The 18,725-nt window shown below is 39.0% G+C and overlaps 2 protein-coding genes across 12 annotated transcripts in view; both read right to left on the bottom strand.

The window, feature by feature from the left end:
* Positions 1 to 379: 379 nt before the first annotated feature.
* Positions 380 to 8,908, bottom strand: LOC121727468. 3 transcript variants are annotated; one of them, XM_042115342.1, is made up of 9 exons: positions 8,766 to 8,908; positions 4,885 to 5,013; positions 4,111 to 4,254; positions 3,496 to 3,716; positions 2,674 to 3,201; positions 2,242 to 2,583; positions 1,724 to 1,964; positions 1,211 to 1,510; positions 380 to 858 (listed from the first exon to the last, which is right to left on the bottom strand). In XM_042115342.1, exons 2-9 carry the CDS (start codon positions 4,988 to 4,990, stop codon positions 536 to 538), a joined length of 2,205 nt encoding a protein of 734 aa, XP_041971276.1. In that variant the 5' UTR covers positions 4,991 to 5,013; positions 8,766 to 8,908; the 3' UTR covers positions 380 to 535. The 3 variants fall into 3 exon arrangements, with proteins under 3 accessions (XP_041971276.1, XP_041971277.1, XP_041971279.1); XM_042115343.1 differs by having other exon boundaries at positions 4,885 to 5,010; XM_042115345.1 differs by lacking the exon at positions 8,766 to 8,908 and adding an exon at positions 6,568 to 6,587.
* Positions 8,909 to 13,816: 4,908 nt separating this feature from the next.
* The window catches only part of LOC121727379, an 88,932-nt gene continuing 84,023 nt past the window's right edge, over positions 13,817 to 18,725 (bottom strand). For 4 of the 9 annotated variants that reach the window (XM_042115174.1, XM_042115177.1, XM_042115176.1 and 1 more), the window contains 3 exons: positions 16,905 to 17,024; positions 16,548 to 16,603; positions 13,817 to 15,177 (listed from right to left, as the gene is read on the bottom strand). In XM_042115174.1, the coding sequence (XP_041971108.1) occupies positions 14,535 to 15,177; positions 16,548 to 16,603; positions 16,905 to 17,024 (819 nt within the window). In that variant the 3' untranslated portion in view covers positions 13,817 to 14,534. The other 5 variants (XM_042115181.1, XM_042115175.1, XM_042115182.1 and 2 more) reach the window with 5 other exon arrangements.

Here is an 18,725-nt window from a genome sequence, read left to right as displayed (position 1 = left end):
CAGACGTAAATGCGTATAATTTTGCATAAGTTTATTACAATAATCATACTTGAAAACCGTTATCTACAGTCATCTAGTGTAAGATAGTTGAACTACGTAGTAACATCAACATCGACCTAAGCTAGTAGTTTTGCTTTTAGCCGATAGATGAAATATTGAGAAGTGGGCGGAGCTTGACATCCCCTCACCCCGCAAATTGTCACGCGTCGTTTCATAAGGAAACTTGATTACAACACCTCCTCTTAGTATTAGCTCCGTGGTTAATACACATAAGAATTAGGTTTTACAAGTTTTTTGAACTTGAGACATCTCTCCGTTGCTTCGTTTTATCATCTTAAAAAAACATTTTGAATTTATAATTAAAATTAATGTGCAAGAACACAAGTGAACACTATTTAATTAGGTTTATAGGTAGTTTATACAGCTAGACCTGCCACATTTTGGTTTTTTGACAAACAAATTAAGCAATAAATTATACAGTTTGAATTATTTTATCTGACACAACAAGTTCGCTGCTCAAAAAGTAAGAACAGAGTTACGCAAACTCGTCAGCTGATTGTGGTGTGGGCGGAGGGCTCACGGCTTGAACGTTAGGGGGTCGCAGCGAGTCAAATGTACGTTCTGTCGGTTCTGGTTCTGTTTCTTGTGGTTCTGTCAGCTGCTCTTCTATTACTCGTTGTTCTGTCAGCTGTTGTTCCTGCTGCGACTGTGCAGCTATCCTCTCTATTCTGTCCAGTAGTTGTAGGACAGCGGCGGGCCAGCGCGCGCTCGGCACGGTGTGCGCGGGCGCCAGTCGAGCGTCCGTCATTACAGCGAGTCGCACCGTATCCGCGTACTGGATTATTGTTAGAGACATACCTGGAATAGGAGGAAAGTTATAGATTTTTTTACACTCTAACAAAGAATTTAATTTTCATCTGTGGCATTTCGTACTACACATGAAACATTGAATGAGGCTTCATTATGTGATAAGGAATTATGAATATCTGAGTTGATAGTATGCAATTTCTAGCAATATAATGTGAGTACGGCCTAATCGTCGCTTCAAAAAATTAAAGTACGAAGAAATACCGGAATTAAAGCAGAGATAGAAGTAAATCTACGCCTTTGCATGAGGGTATGTGATTCAACGGCGCTTTTAAGCGCTCTCAACTCATGTCGGTTCCAGCGGCATTTTTCTTTCATAGTAGTATTTAAAAGATATGCTTACTTATATTAGCTTGAGGGGGTCTCCAATATAACACATCTTCTACAGTCTGACGCCATAGTGTAGTCTTTCTCTCTCCGTTTATTGGTGCGTTTATTTCTGCATACGAGACCGCGTATCTCCTCGACAGCATGTTCAGAGTTAGACGAGCGAAGGGCGAAGGGACCGATCTAGTGAGAGCTCCGCAGTTGGTTTGCGCGGCCCAAAGGGCTGCTAAACCTTTCTGTCGCTTGCAGGCTTCGTCTATGACGGCAGCGATGCGGCGAGGCGAAGCTCCGATTGGCAGGGACAGGCACACCATACCTGAAAAGTTAGAAAAAGGGGTAAGGTTTTTTTTAAATATATTGTATAGTTACATATATTTTATAAAACACTCGTTGCCATAATGTCACCTCAATTAGAGAAAGAAAATCCAAAATTTGTTCCATTTGTATGTAATGATTTCCTCATTTTGCTTCATTACTAAAAGAGCCATGTTTTCAGCTTACAACTAGTACATTGGTTGGCTATAGTTACCTCCAGTGTGGTCCTTCTTGAATCTCTTCCCGTTGCCCTCTGAGAATGTGTACAGGAAGTCTTCGGTGGCGGCGCGAGCAGTGACGAGGACGTTCTCGGGCGTGTCGCTCTGCGCTTGCTCGAAGAACGCCCTCAAAGACTCCGTGGCAGCGTACAACGCTATGTCAGTTGACGTCACGCCTAAAGCGCGCGCTGCCCTCTCCATACTGGCCCTAGAAATTGGTTTCGACCATGATATAGCCTGTAAAACACATAAAAGTTTACAGTGTAGACGCTGTTTTGGGTCAAAATATTGGCGAAGTAACCCCCTAGTATTAATCAAATCGATAATAATTGTTAACCAAAGTAGGTATAAACATACTCGTTTTGAACGTCCAAACTGTGGTGCCCACCACCGATTAGACGAAGTAGATATAATTATCTTAATTGGTTTTTATATGGTGTGAATTTTATGTCCAACAAAAGCGAGTCAATTTAAAACTGAGAATGCCCTTTAAAAAATACTGCAAACTTCTTACCTTTCGTCCACAAAGCGAAATAGTTTGTAACATGTGCTGTTTTCCAGTATCATTCCTCATCGCATCAGACCATAACTGGGCTGGTGCTCTATACGCTTCAATGAGATATCTCCAAGTCTCTACAGTTGCCTTTATCCATAACTGCCCTAGCTCTCCGTACTTCCATGTGAGGGTATTCATTTGTTTCACTTCTCCCTTAAATCTGAGATCATAGAGAGCTGTGAGCTCATCACGTATCTTAAACGGTAGAGTAACTATGGAGTACGCCGTTGAGACTGTTGTCTTAAACAGTTTCCTTGGCCATTTTCTTGGGTCCACAGTTACTAGAGGTGCCAGTAGAAGCTGAAAAGATCGGATTAAAACTTATAAGAACTGCGGGCAAGTGCGAATATAACGGATAAAATATTTAATGAGCCCAGTTAAATGGCATACCTTAGGTGCGTTTAGACTTCTCTTCTTGCACTCTCGTTTAACTGCCGCTATAAATTTAGTAGCCGTGAGTGTCGGGTGCGTGTCGCGATTGCTAGCTCTCTTCTTCTTCAACTCTCTTAGAGCGCTCGCAGCAGATATGAGCACTATTCCAGCGACATGAAACGCTCCAGGCAGCGATTTCATCGCGCACGGGCTCTCGATCGGATCGTACTCCGATATAAACTCATTCCAAATATTGGACATCGTCTCGTTCAATTTACCCCACAGTTCCGGTATAGCCGACGGCTGGGGGAACAACTTCCCCAGAGGACTTTTCTGGTAGTAATCCAAATCCTCCACTTGGTTCGACGTTTGTTCTAAAAGTAACATATCGCCAATATTAAGGGATCCCTTGCCGGTTAGTAGCAAATGGTGAACCCTTACCAGGACATAATATTTGGGGTCCAGCGAGACGCAGGGTATGATTATGTACTGCCACGGCGGCTGGTCCGGTGGGAAATATTTGGATATTTTATCGCTTACATACTCCTGAAATGAAACGTGTGGTTCGAAACCTGATTACTTGTTAAAATAGGTGCAACTGATTATAACCTTAAAGTTAATAAAAATAATAAGTTATTACAGCCCAGTTTCTGAGTTTTTGGGAGAAGTAGGGTTGTTGACTGGTTAATATTTTGACGTTAGCCAATCAGAAGCGCAAGTGAGTAGATGCCGGTTTCTGGGGTTTTTGACTGAAGTTTTCAGTCAAAAACCCCAGAAATCGGCAATAAAGAGTAAAAGATATCTGTTCATTTGCATTGCTGGTACGAAGCTACAAATTACCTGAATATTGCTATCACTGACGGGGCGGCCTCGGTGTATGCCGTTGGCGACGATGAAGTGGTTCTCCAGTCTGAAGGGTACGTTGGCGTCCCAGGCGTAGTTGCCCCACGTGGACACGAGCACGTGGCGCAGGCGGGGGAACACCAGCCCCCCGCGCTCGTCTCGCCGGTCTATCAGGTGCTGGGCTAGCTGGTGACGTATCGCGTCCTCGTTTAGTCCACCTATAAAGTTACGACGACTTTTAGCGACGCATTTGATGTTAGGCACATATAACATCAAAATATGCGGCGCTAAAACACCCTCTAAACCTCATTGAATTTAAATTATTATTTAATTAAGAACTCGTTTGCTTTAAGAGTCAAAATCGGGTTTGCAGGTTAGGGTCAATTCAGACCGCAACGCGACGCGTAGATGCATTTCTAAATTTGTATGGATTTGACAGATTTGCAAGACTTCTCACGCAATTGAAATCTGTCAATTTAGTAAGAAATGCATGATGATGATGATGAAATGGATTGACCCTTAAGCAATTAGGGAAAGTAACACATCGAGTTGCCTTATAAAGATGATAAATTTTATTTGGCATTAGGTATTCCGTATTAACTTTTTTCGTACCTTTGACACAAAGTAAAACATTGATAATTCCTTGATTTCTGTGTGTGTCCAGAAGTGCGCGTATAGTGACAGTCCTGATGAACTCTAGGTTGGGATATCTACTGGACAATATTTTCAGCCACAGGTTCTTGCTGAATCTTACAACTGAAAACAAGGATTTTTATTTTTATTGCAGAATTTATTTATATGTATACATCGAAGAAATTCATTCAGAGGCAGAACATTTGGTCGAGTTATGTCAATTTAAAATTAAACTGCCCATAGACGGACCGCAAGTTGCAGTCGGGACCGACTACTTTAAAACGGTGGCGTTGAAGTCGTAACGACTGAAACACGACCGCATCATGCAGTCGTTCGCCGTGCGCGGTGCGGTTGAACAACAAGGTAAGTATACCTTTGTTGTTAAACCGTACGGCGAAACTCGATAGCAGAGCGACTGCTCCGACCTCTCAAGAACTGCTCGAGCGGTCCGTGTATTGTGATTTGTGGATATTAATTTAGAGTGGAAACTGCAGATCGCCGTGCGGCAACTGTATCTTGCAGTCGGTCTCGACTGCAAGATGAAGTCCTAGACGGACGGAAGTCCTGGCCGCCCTTAGTCGTGATCTGTCGACTGTCGCCTGGCCTTGACATAGCATGACAAAATTATGTAGATCCGCATCTGCCTATGAATTAACTTCTCTATAATTTATCTAAGAAATTAGAATAAATCTATTGACTTTGTATTTGCTTATGAGTTATGGCCCATATTGTCAAAAAAAGGTAGGTACTTACCGATATAGGAGAAGGCCAGCGCGGGCAGGGCCGAAACAGTCAACCAGAACGCCAAACATGTGTAGACCTCGCCCACGATACGAGCGCGGATGCTGCGGGGGTCCATCTCGGCTGGTCAACTGAGACCTACTGATAATACCAAACCAAACATCCTTCTTGTAATTGTTTTATAAACAAATGTGTGAAAACACAATATTATTACACTTTATCGTTTCGTTGAGTAATAAGTTGATAATTGCTGTCATTTCTACGTTTTAGAGCGAGGCCACAATGTTGTGTTGCGTAGCGACTTGCGATCTGTCGCCGCAACGGCGATGCTCAGACGTTTTACGTGGGTGCTATCAGGCAAAAAATAAATAGATTGTTAAAAGTAATTAATGCCCGTCTAATCCATTTTCTTTGCTAGGCTTCGGATAATTTTACTGAGCAGTTTAATTTAACGGTGTTACAATCATGGAGGCATATTAAGACGTGACGTCATCTACTAGATAGCCGTGAACTTTAAAGTCGGATCTCGGAGAAGCCAGAGAAAGTATGGCGCCATTCGCCACTTATTTAAAGTTACAGTGAAAGTAACGAATATCTCCGTGCTATGGTTGCTTTGCGGTTTTGACGCGAGAAATTATGCTCGACTGTACTTATCCGCAACTTAGTTTTTTCTTGGGTAACTATAAGGGTCAATTCAGACCGCAACGCGACGCGTAGATGCATTTCTTCAGATCTGTCAATTCAATACAAAAGAAATGTATCTACTCGTCCCGATACGGTCTGAATCGACCCTCAGGGTCGGGACACAAACACGATACGACGTCGTGTCGTACCACGACGCGGCGTCGTTTCACGATGCGACTGCTCGTCGTAGGTTAAAACTACGTCGCGACATCGCAACGTGACACGATACACGGCACAACGTCGCGACATAAAAACTCACGATGCGTCATCTTTGAATTTTGAATTTAACAACTGTGGCACTGACACAGGAACACATCGTGAGTTTCTACGACGGGACGTCATCAAATCAAAGACAAGTTTTCGTAACGGACGTTTCTTTAAGTTTTGTTTCAATTTCAAAAACAAGATTCGGTTATAAAGAATTGCTAACGGTCGTTTCATTTTCATTTGATTTGCTATACAATTCCCGACTGACATTATCGTCGATGCAATTGCATGACCTTGAAAAATAGATCGGTTTTCGTAAAAATAATTAACCTTTTTGTTAAGTTCATTAACCTCTTGAGTTAATTTAGCTAAAGGGTGGTTATAGCGCTGTCTGTATTTGCTCCCCCCCTTTTTGTGGCGGCGGCGCCTCGATTTACGTTTGCTGTGTGAAGTAGAAGTCGATGACGAGCTCGAATCATTTGTTCAACTACTACTACTAGATGACCTTGCACGAGAACAAGGCCTTTTTTATTAACCACATTAGTGGGTAGTTTCAAATTAACGTTAGCTGGTGTCACTACCGAATCATGAACAAATTCACATTCGTTATTCATTATTAATAGCTACCTTAACCTAGGAAAGAACATAAACACAAGAACTTAACTAGAAAATTAATATTTAAAAATTTAAATGTAGTATTTAAATTTATATTCGTTATTAAAGTAACGATACGAATGATACAATCGTTATTAACATGAAATGTTCATCTTTTCTAAAGAAAAAATGTATAAAAATATAACTTACGTGAATTACCAAAACCTTGAAAAACGGTAAAAACACAATACTGAAATTATTATTTCACTTTATACTTAAATAAGGAGGTATAATACGAGTACGTAATGACTTCTGAGCACGACTGTGCGGTGCGGAAAACAAAACGCCAATGATCATAGTCGAATTTCGGAATTCTCCCTCTACCTGCTCGATGATGGCGCCAAGGTTGACAGAGCTACCAACATTCAGGAAAGAAAAGGAGGTAAAATCTGCGGAAACGGAAGTGCCTATCTCAGTTATTATGCTTCAAATAACGGTCAAGTGTTTAATAGCATAATATCATTTGGTCTACCAAATACTGTGGTAACCGATACCTTCTAGGCTTTGTTTACGTTTAGAAAAAAATACCGAAAATTGGTAAAATTACCGAAAAATCACACAATTTCATAGCATTGTCATAATATGAAACTATTTCCATAGGTAACGACTAACGAGTGGTATCTAATATAGATAGTTGACCTCAATGCTGGCTGCCGGCTGCATCACATCACACATGCGACCCCGCGATACTGTTATCATCTGTTCTAACTGATAAACAGGGCTGCCACTTGCTAACTATTTATTATAACCCTAAACTCGATGTATTTATATGCTGTAAGGCCCGTATTTTTGGTCAGTGCTCAAGATGCATCTCGGTCTCAAGACACGGTTCAGGCTCTGTGATTAGTTGGCTGTCAAACCTGTTGGTCGGTTGGACCAATCACAGAGCCGAACCGCGTCTTGAGACCGGGTCGCATCTTAAGTACTGACTATTTATACCGGTGTCTAAACACACCATGCCGAAGTTCCGCGGTGGAAGTTCGGCATAATTCCGCCTGCAATGTATTTTAAAACGCATATTGAAAGCAAATGTTTAGAAAAGTACCTACTTTATCAGTGGGTGCATGGTATTATAATACTTACCTAAAATTATTATATTATTATGTTACCTTGATATATTTATTCAATTCCCACGAAAAAATCCAAATTTTGTATGATATGGAGATTGGGGATGTTGCGCGTTTTGAAATTGTACTACTTTTTTGACCTTGTCCGACAAGTAAATTTTTCTGAGTATCGCAAAAAGTTTTATCTTTTTGCGATAGGTACTCAGAAAAAGTTACTTACACCCACGCGACGTCGTTACCCTATATTATGCCACATCGTTTTGATTTTTATAAGACATTTTTAACATAACTAAGGTGTTAATATAGTTCTGTGCAAAAATGTATACGGAGACGAAGGCTTGCACGCGTTTATGTCTAATTCTAGGCGTAGCATATGTGTACCTACTACCTACGGCCAATTTTTGTTTACTATCGGAGACATCCTGTTTGTTTGATCTTTTGGATCTTTTTATCAACTGTAACTAAGTACTTCATTAATTACAAATCAATATACTCCGTTTCAATTAATTTTGATATGAACGTAAAGAAAGCAATGTACCATTTTTTTTTCATGAAGAATCAAATATTTTCACAGTTTTCTATTAATACTACTAACATTTTATTCTATAAATTAGGTAAGTACTTACAGAATTTAAAGATTAGTACGTTTCGATATTTTACGTAACTTTAACCGATATGTTTACTGGAGTAAATCGTTACTGTAATCTATTGCAACACCAATTTTATTAGTTCTCATATTCGTTGGAAAAATAATAATATTCATACCGTTTACCTACGATACATAACTCCCTCGTAGTTAGAGCGGATAGGCTTGACAGTGAAATTTGACTGCTTAGTTTCGTTCATTGTTCCGTCTCAAATTTTGTTGTCTGCGTGTTTATTTTTCTTAATTTGTGCTTGCTAATCATTGTTATCTTGGTAATTGGGACATGCGCAAATTCTAAACAATCACATGTTTGAAACGATAAGTGTAAACAAACAGTTTTAGTGAACTGTCACTATGAACTAGGTGAAAAAGTCCTACTTAGTTACGTTTAAATCACGCATAATATGTACTTACGTCTTTATAAACATGAAGCAAAATATTGTTGTTTAAAAACTTAATTTCTAGTTCGAAAATATTGATAATCTTTCTATTCAAGTATTAGTTATTGCTTATGATAAAATAGTTAACAGGGATAGACGATAGTAGCTATTTCTTTATGACTTTCCAAGTTTAAATAAGACGTATGAATTTTCGTCTCTTAGCTTGTTTGAAAACTATAAATCTCCATCACTTACCGTAAAACCTATGCAGCGTGTTGCATCAATGCAAATTGGACTTTGGTCCGTTATCATATGGGTTATGTTGCACTACACACCTCCACTAACACCCAAACAACGTACGCGTGTCGGCGTTGCCAGCCATCGAGTGACCGCACTATCGCTGTGGTCAACGTTCAAGATCGAGTGAGAGCTTAGGTAATGGGCTATTGGGCTATGGGCTATTGGGCTATATGGGCTTAGGTAATCTACATTTTTTTTTATGAAATAAGGGGGCAAGCGAGCAAACGGTTCACCTGATGGAAAGCAACTTCCGTCGCCCATGGACACTCGCAGCATCAGAAGAGCTGCAGGTGCGTTGCCGGCCTTCTAAGGGGTAATAGGGGAGGGTAGGGAAGGGAATAGGGGAGGGTACGGAAGGAAATAGGGGAGGGTAGGGAAAGGAAAATGGTAGGGGATTGGGCCTCCGGTAAACTCATTTACTCGGCGAAACACAGCGGAAGCGCTGTTTCACGCCGGTTTTCTGTGAGGACGTGGTATTTCTCCGGTCGAGCCGGCCCATTCGTGCCGAAGCATGGCTCTCCCACGTCAAAATTTGCTGCGATGTACCATCGAGGAAATTGTCTGCCATCTGGCTAGGAATCAACTTCTTTGGTCTATTGCTATTACATTGGAAATTGGAATATATTATGCTTGATAGTTTACTGTTTACTACGAAAAAGATAAAGTTTAAGAGGAGTCCACACCGCCGTTTTCCTATACAAACGCTGTCCCCTGTTTCCTTCCTGAATATCTATGGCCACTATTAGCATATCCCTATGTTTTCTTTTTTTTCATAATTTTATTATTAAAATAGATAATAAGGTCCAAAAACCCAAAAAAATGGCAAGATTTTCCTCTGTGTTTTATTCTTGAAGTTAGATACTATAGGGTACTTGAAAATAAAACGGAGTGATGTAGGTATGACTATTTCAATATCTTAATTCTAAATTCTATACCTACTTAATGTATTTATTTTAATTATAGTGTTTATAACATTCTAATGTTTCAGCAAGAGCTTATTAATTCGCATGATTTGGTACAGTTTCAGTTGGGTTTATACCTAAAAGCCAAAATGTTCTGTGTTGCATGTTGAGTAATGCTGTGTTTTTCAACCTTTTTATGACTTGATCCCCCCTTAAGTAGATACAAAAACATGCTTTTTTATCATGCACGTGTGTTTATGGATATATTCATTTATTAAATTCTCCTATGACTCTGGCGACCTCCCACAGAAGCTTCGTAATAATATAATATGATAGAGACAGGCGGAAAGAAAATATTACGTGCAGATAATCTACATTTTCCACCGAGTTGAGCATTTCTAATTTTCCCAGTCCAATTATGATATTCATAATGTATGTTTGGCTATTACCTGCAATAATTTATAACTTCGAGCAACAATTTTTTTTTTTCAAATTCTTTATTAAGCATACAATAATATACAATACTATAAAAGCTAGGTAGCGTAGGTACATCACGTCGTCTAATCCCATGCTAAGTAAAAACTTGTATTATGGCAATCAGACAACAGATGCACGCCGAACAATTTTATCCTAATATACATATATTATTTACACATTCACACACACAATCACACTACACTTTATCACGTAAAGTCTCTTTACGTGATAAAGTGCATAGGTACTGTAATTGTCTACACTATAATAGAGGATACACGAGGGGCGAGAGAAATTGAAAATAGGTAAGTATTTAAAAATGTATTGCTATCTCACCAATCTCAAGTCTCCCGCCGCAGAGCGCGATAGAGACAATACGACAAAAGTTCTAATAAAAGAACAGAAAATCTTCGATTCGTTGTCCGCTGATTCCTTCTCCAAAACTTAATCGATTTAAGTACTTTTTTCATTTAGAATTAAAGCAAGGCTTGAGCTGTGTTCCTATGTTTTATTTTTATTGTACTTGTATTCTAGCCAGTTTTATTTTCTGGGTGTTTGAACACAGAGGAAAATCTATCTATTTTTTTGGGTTTTTGGACGTTCTTATCTTTTTTAATTATAAAATGATGAAAAAAAAAACATAGAGACATGCTAATAGCGCCCATAGATATTCAGGAAAAAATCATAACTCTACCGGCATTATCCAGGGAGGAAACAGGGGACAACGTTTGTATGGAAAAACGGCGGTATGGACTCCTCTTAAATCAGCGAGACTAATCTATCCTTCCTTTTATTTTAGCATAAATTCTATCCTAAAGATGGTTAAATAAAACTCCAATACGTTTTATCCTATGTCCCGGGTAAGTATCTCCATACCTCAGCAAAATCGGTTCAGCGGTTTGGGCGTAAAGACATAGCAGACAGACGCACTAGCTAACGGCCGATATAACGAATCTATTGACATATTCAATTGAATCAAATAAGTTGTTGTGGCTTTTGTTGCATTTCCTTGCTTTTTAATAAAAAACCATACGTATCTAAAACCATTACCTATCCTTCCTTTTGGTTTCTCTGTAAAGGTTGATTCAGACCGCAACGCGACTCGACCTCGTAGATCATGAATTTTTAAAATATAGATTTGACAGATTTCAATTGCGTTAGACGTCTGGCATCCATTACGCGGTAGGTTTTGCTGTCAGTTTTACCACAGTAATGGCTGTAACTGATGGATAACCTACCGTGTAAGAGCGTGACAGACGGTTGCATGAAGATGATTGACGAAAATCTGGATATCTTGATTTTTGCTTCATGCAACCATCAGTCACGAATTTTGAGTAAGCGTTATCACATCTGACAAAATAGGGAAAAAATTAGAAACGTATACCTTTGAAAATTTGGGCTTTGACTGACATAAAACTAAAGAGAATTGAGTGACCGTCTAATACCATTAGTCAGTCCATCAGTCACCATCAGTCAAACATAATTCATGATTGACGGAATTGACTGTCACTTGTATGATCGTGTAAGGCATCCATTACACGCTTGCATCAGTCTATGCTACAGCGGTTCTTGAGATACAGCCTAGAGACAGACAGACGGACAGACATCGAAGTCTTAGTAATAGGGTCCCGTTTTCACCCTTTGGGTACGGAACCCTAAAAACGTATAAACTCAAAAGTGTTCGAATTTTTATCTTTATATTTTATTTCAAATTACGTTTACGTGACAATAGATAGCAAAAGTAGTCATAAAAATTCCTTCTCTCTTCCACACTCTTATTCTTCATTACGCACATTTCTTTCTCAGCACGCTGCACGTTCGAGTTATACTTATACCCCAAAGACTATGTAAGCTACGTTATCCCCGAAAAGCGGGACCGAGCCTGTCCCGCGCGGGACATTTAATTTTGACTTAAAAATCGGGACGCGACGTCCCTCCAAAATCGGGACGTCTGGCAACGCTGACACAGATCCATACTTGTGTACTTGGGACATAGGAGGAATACAGTAGCTAGTTAAAAAATTGACAGTTTTAATAGTTTGTGTTTTAAGTCAGTATTGGCACGACACCTAAAGCGTCTCCCAGACAGACGCGGCCTGCGGTGGTGGTCAGTTGGATGACTTGAGAGTTCTAGGAACGACATAGACACACGCGGCCAAGTCATCCAACTGACCGCCACCGCAAGCCGCGTCTGTCTGGGAGACGCTTTATTCATGTAGGGTAAAAATAACGAAGCAAACTCAAAATAAAAGTTATTTATTGAAACAATTCTGATTCATTAAATTAATTACATATTTACTAAAGCTAGTCGGCTTTGACTTATACTAACAGAGGAGAGCGATATATAACAAACAGATGTAGCTATTCAGCACTAACAAAGAAATTGATTCTTAGACAGTAGGAGAACCTACTTAATTTAGTTGGGTTATGTCAAGACCAGCCGGTAGGTAACGTTTAACATTGACATAACACGGCAAAATAACGTTGAACCCCAATTTGCCAATGAATCAATTTCTCTGATAGTACAAAAACTTTGCATACATCCATAATCCATATAAGGGATCTAGGTATCAACATAGGTTACTTAACCATTAGATACTTACTGATTTTACAGCCTATCACTATTAATACTGGCAATACATAACTATTACAATACTCATCTAACATTAAAGTAGTACTGCCAATATTAACTCATTCACTAAGGCCATTTCATTCAAAATGGAAGATTCAAACTTTCTTTACAATGAATGGACAAATATTTCATTATACCGATTATACAATTGAAATGGATAAATAAATGCTTTCAAAGCTGACGTACCATTAAACAAATTGATTCGTAGTCAGACAGCGGACCTAAGTTGTTTGGTCGGGTTATGTCAATAAAATATATTAGTCGTTACTTGTCAACTGCCTGCCTAGCATACGCCAACGAGATATCTCACTCTCGAGATAATTACTAAAATAAGTATAAAAAACTACTCGTCTCATAATGTCAAAATCTCGAAATTATCTCGACAAAACTCTATAAAATGTGTTATTTCGATGATAGATCTACGCGAGAAAAAATGTTTGTCATGCTAGGGTCAATAGAGATGAAGAGACAAACCATCAAACATCGAGAAAACATGTAGAGTGAGATATCTCGTTGGCGTTAGCGGCAGGCTGGAGTCTGGACTTGACATGACCCTACTAAATTACGTAGGCACGGTATCTGCCTATGAATCGACTTCTCTGATTGTACATATTTGATAACCAACAGAATGAATTGTTTGTCAAATTTCAATAAATTTTAATACGTAATATACAATGGGAAGTCCGTACAGCCACTTATCACATACAGCGTAACCTACTAGTTACTACAATAGAAAATCTATGATAACATCTTATCGCCCGTTTGTAAATCTGTTTTAAAGAAAAAACTACAAAAAATAGTTCTCGGTTTACGTTTATCAATTTACGTGGTGTCAGTAGCGTAGAATTACATTGCATTATCAGATAAATTGATTCTTAGACCTACGTAGTTTAGTCGGCTTGCAACAACCTCAGCTCTATATAACATGGCTAATGTTAAGAGGCCATAACCCGACCCAATCACGTAGGTCCGCAATCTGTTTATGAATCAATATGTGCAGTACAATAATAACTAGACAATTTCTAAAAATTCAGTAGCGACGAGCGATACGTTCGTTCTTTTGCCTAGTTATTATTACACTACCTAATTACATCACGACTATCCACTTAACGGTGCTCTACAATTCGTCTCTCTATGGAAATGACATGAGAAAATATAACCCTGTGATTTAAAACCTTACCGGTACCTACCGATAGAAACGATTACTGCCGAATACTATCAGCAGGATAGCCGCGCTGTATACACCGATGCAAAGACATATTAATATCGAAGACAACAAATTATAAATCAAAGAACACCTAATAGCGATTTGGCATCCAAAGTAAAGAGCTTAGATTAGGCGAGGCGAGCGTAAATGCGAAGCCCCAGCGGCGTCTTGTTGATACATGCCGATGGCACGAGTCCGCGACTCTAGGGACCTTGTCAGAGATCTAATTGTCAGACAGAGATATTCTGTCTATAACATGGCAAGGAAAATGTTTGCAGCTTGGGCTGCAGTTGGAGTACATTTCGTTCTGTATGCGTTTTATCGGCTTAAAAACCGAGTCGCAAGTCAATTTATCATTAGATGTCCTAAAGAGTCGAAGACGGCTAAAACAAACATCACAATCATTCATCGGTACTCATTAATAGATAGACGTACCAGATATACTCACAATAATTTTGTATCGTTACACGTAGGCTTAAACGTTTGCTTTATACCGAACGAAATACGAACTAAATTGCGCTCGCTTTGACATGCTTTGGAGATGTGAATTTATGCTCTAGAGATCTTCTCGGTATTCCGCTGACCTTCTTGGGCGAATACCCGTTGTAGTTGATGGACGAAGGAAGAGATTTGTACCCGCCGTCCGAGCTGTAGTCCGTGTCCGTCGACTGCCCGTTCAGGCTCGGACTATGTCTGTTACCGTTCACGCTTTCCTTGCTGCTGATCCGTCCGTTGTACAGGTCGCCGTAGGACGTGTGATGTTTCACGGTGCTCTCCTCTATGACCGCGGTCTTGGCCAGCAGCGGCTCCGTGGTCAGGTAGTGTTGCTGGTAGAAGTTCTCTATCGACCTAGACCGGCTCGAGTGGAGGCTCCTCCGCTCCGGCTTGTCGCCCACGGACGAGTCCCTTTTGACGTATCTTCTGTTTTCGTTAGTACCGGCTAGAGCTTGGAGATACTTGGAGCCGACTCGGCTGTTCGACTTGAGATGCACCACGTCCGTCCGTTTGTCCGTCTGTCCGTTTTCGTCACTTTGTCCACTCACTTTCCTCGCACCGCACTGACATTTCACGGTCCCGTTGGTAACAGGCCTCTTCGTCTTTTGTGCTTCGTTATATGACGGCAGCTTCCTTCCATCGGTTTGTTCATTCCAACTGTTAAAAAATATGTACATTATTAGTATTTTAGTTTAAAGATTTTGGGTAGGTGCGTGTTCCAAATTATTAATAAGTTTAATTTCACGTTACATGCCTAATATACATTTGCCTTCTTCGTGGTTAATCGACTGTATGGTAAGATAAGAGTATGTTTGTAATGTGTATATTTTGTATCTCACCTTTATATTCTGTTATGGCAGCGTGTAACACAGAGGTAATATTCGTAATCAAGGCAAGTTACAAAAAATATAAAGTATAGAAATACCACAAATCACAACGATCAAACACATAACAGTAGCAGAAACCAAGTAACAAAGTTAGACCTTTAAATATCAAATCCTAGGATTGTGCGAATGTTAAGTATAAAGTTTAAAACGACAAAGTTATATAAAAGTAGACAGTTCACAAATACAACAACAATTCCTTAAACCTATTATCACGAAGCATATAGGCACTTAAAGTTTAAAATCTTAAGCGTTAGTCTAGGACGTGCAAAACTTTTTCATGTCACCGTAGGTGTAACAATCTAAATCTCTCTGATAGACATCGTCGTTTGCGTAGAAGAGATGCAAGAAGCAGAGCAAATTGACAGAGCACAAGAGACAAACAGCGAGCAAGCAGTCGAGCCACGCTACCTGATCTGACGCACGAACGCGCGCGCCCAAATGGAAACTGTCGCATTCCCAATACCAAATCCAAACGTAATCAAAGCAGCATGTGAGGAAACCATAACGATATGAATTATCAATGATGGACAAATGGACAGACATTGAAACGAAACTGAAGTTATGTCGAAAGTAAAGTAAGAAATATTAACACTAGATACTAATGGTAAAATGGCTTTACTAAATTATAAGTTCGGTGAAAAATGGGGAAAATGATAAAGTGAATGAGCACATAGATGTAGGAGTGAACGACATCTTTGTAAATATGTAGTTGTTGAACACAAACCATTTAGAATTTTGTATACTAGCAGCAAAATTGTGACTTTTAGCTACTGTTTTTTGGACTACCCTACTACATGTTTCTTTTAGATGAGGCAAGTTATAAGAGGGAAACGGTAATATGTAAGATGTAGGCGTACTATATGTTATGATAAATGATGAGTGTAGTAAGTGTAAAAAGGTTTTCAGTGAATGTAACGAGGCGGCGAACAACCTAAAACAAATACAATATAACCAAATGAAATAATATGGGAGAAATAAAAAATAAATACACGATAAGCTAAGGTATAAAGTAGGCTTTTTGCGTGTGGATTGTATAAACTACGAGTACATTTTATAAATATAATAGAGGAACAATATGAAGTAGAAGTTAATATATTCCATCACCCCAGTAAGCAAGCAAATAATAGGATGTCATCTTACCTAACTAATCCGGAATTTTCAGAACTAGCTAGTGTAGTACCCATTGGTGGTCGCAACTAGAAAATGAAGACAAATTATAAATTGGGATGCAAGTTACTGATACAGCAATAATGATTGCAATACTTCTGCTATATCTTCTGGATCCCTTGCGGGACAGATGAAGTATGGAGAATCTGTCAAAAAAGTTGTGAATAGCCTATTCCATATATTAAAGTGCCGGGTAGGCTATCCACAACTTATTTGACAGATACTCCATACTCTATCTGTCAAGTTAAGTGGTGGATAGCCTATCCGGCACTTATCAGGAAGTGGTGAAACAGGCCCTAAGGGCTAAGTGTAATAATATTTATTATTTACCCGATCAGTCTGCGTGGCGACGTTGCAGGTGTCGTCTGCGCGCGGCTCGTGGTTCTCGGCCATGCGCGACATCTGTTGCTGCAACACTCGTACCAGACGGTCGCGTTCTTCCAACTGACCCTGAAACGTAAAACGTGAGGTATATAAGCAACTAGTTAAAGTTTCTCCGACGTAACATTTCAGAAAGTTTCTACAAAGACTGTATTTTTTGGCTGGTTAAATCTACTTCCTCGAGGATAAAATGATTATATTATATAAATAATTATATATAATCATTTTATCCTCGCCTGCCGTTGCGTCATTTCGTACTAAGATTTCTTTAACCAGCCTAAAATACAGTCTTTGTAGAAACTTTCTGAACTTTCTGGTTACCACTATTTTTCACCTACAAACTTATATAACGACGCTAACCTTTTACACTTCAATGATTTGTGATGTCGATATTATATTAAACATCGAATTCTCAATAATTGGGGAAAACCCCATCCCGTGGTGGTTTTCCCTTCTTATTGAGCAATTCCGTGCGAATATTTTTATTTACTTATTTGAGCACCATCCAAAAGTATTTAAGTACTTTAATATTGACGTACCAGCGAAGTAATTGATTCATAAGCAGACCAACGTCATTTGGTCGAATTATGTCAATTCAATGAATTCGTGATCTGTTAACTGGGTTTGACATGGGTTTGACAAAACGCGACCAATTTACGTAGGTCCGTCATCTGCCTACGAATCAACTTCTCTTATAGTACTTTATGGGTAGTTTGTGGGACATCCTGCACGTTTCAGAAAACGAACAATTAATCGTTTCTAATTGCTGGTAATAACAGACATAATTCTGCAAAAGTAGGTCACACAACTGTAATTTCATACTAGTATTAGTATTTTGTTTGATGATTTGTATTAATATTATGTTTGTATATCAAGTTCTATTTCATGTGTTTTTGTCTATACGTTCATGGAGGATTTTTTTTAAACGTACCTACACAAAGTTTTTAAAAAGTTAACTTAAGAGGAGTCCACACCGCCGTTTTTCCATACAAACGTTGTCCCCTGTTTCCTCCCTGGATAATGCCGGTAGAGTTATGTTTTTTTCCTGAATATCTATGGCCACTATGAGCATGTCCCTATGTTTTCTTTTTTTTTTTTTCATAATTTTATTATTATAAAAGATAAGAACGTCCAAAAACCCAAAAAAAATTGCCAGATTTTCCTCTGTGTTCAAACACCCAGAAAACAAAACTGGCTAAAATATGCAAAAAATAAAATAAAATATAGGAACACAGCTCAAGCCTTGCTTTAATTCTTAATGAAAAAAGTACTTAAATCGGTTAAGTTTTGAAGAAGGAATCAGCGGACAACGAATCGAAGATTTTCTGTTCTTTTAATAGAACTTTTGTCGTGTTGTCTCTATCGCGCTCTGCGGTGGGAGACTTGAGATTGGTGAGACAGCAATACACATTTTCAAATACCTATTTTCAATTTCTCTCGCCCCTGGTTAGTCCTCTTAAAAGAAATGGTTACGAGCACGGAGTAAAGAGTTACAACAGCTGATAAACTGATTATTATTATATTTTTGATAACCTTACTAAACTTTTATTCTTCGTTGAAAACTAACGAGAAGAATTTGTACAAGTTTCCGGATTATTCATTTCTGTTTGTTAAAGGACGACCAACTACATCAAGCTACGGACCTACGTTGTCATAAAGATAATAATCTTTGTCATCAATATTTGAAATGTCCAAACAACAATCCTTATCCATCCATCGTTTATCGATGTTTCAAACAACGTTAATTAATAATTTATTATAACATGCCGA

This window comes from Aricia agestis, chromosome 5 (assembly GCF_905147365.1).
Source record: "Aricia agestis chromosome 5, ilAriAges1.1, whole genome shotgun sequence".
Lineage (NCBI taxonomy): Eukaryota > Metazoa > Arthropoda > Insecta > Lepidoptera > Lycaenidae > Aricia > Aricia agestis.
Note: the sequence above shows the minus strand (reverse complement) of the source record. Positions and strands in the feature narration are given on the sequence as shown.

Bases quoted from the DNA above. Each gene is read 5' to 3' on its own strand.
- LOC121727468 (XM_042115342.1), bottom strand. From the start codon at position 4,990: ATGGACCCCCGCAGCATCCGCGCTCGTATCGTGGGCGAGGTCTACACA. The intron at 3,202-3,495 runs GTAATTTGTAGC...GTTTCATTTCAG, and splicing joins TCAGTGATAGCAATATTCAG to GAGTATGTAAGCGATAAAAT. The intron at 2,584-2,673 runs GTATGCCATTTA...CGATCTTTTCAG, and splicing joins GAAGTCTAAACGCACCTAAG to CTTCTACTGGCACCTCTAGT.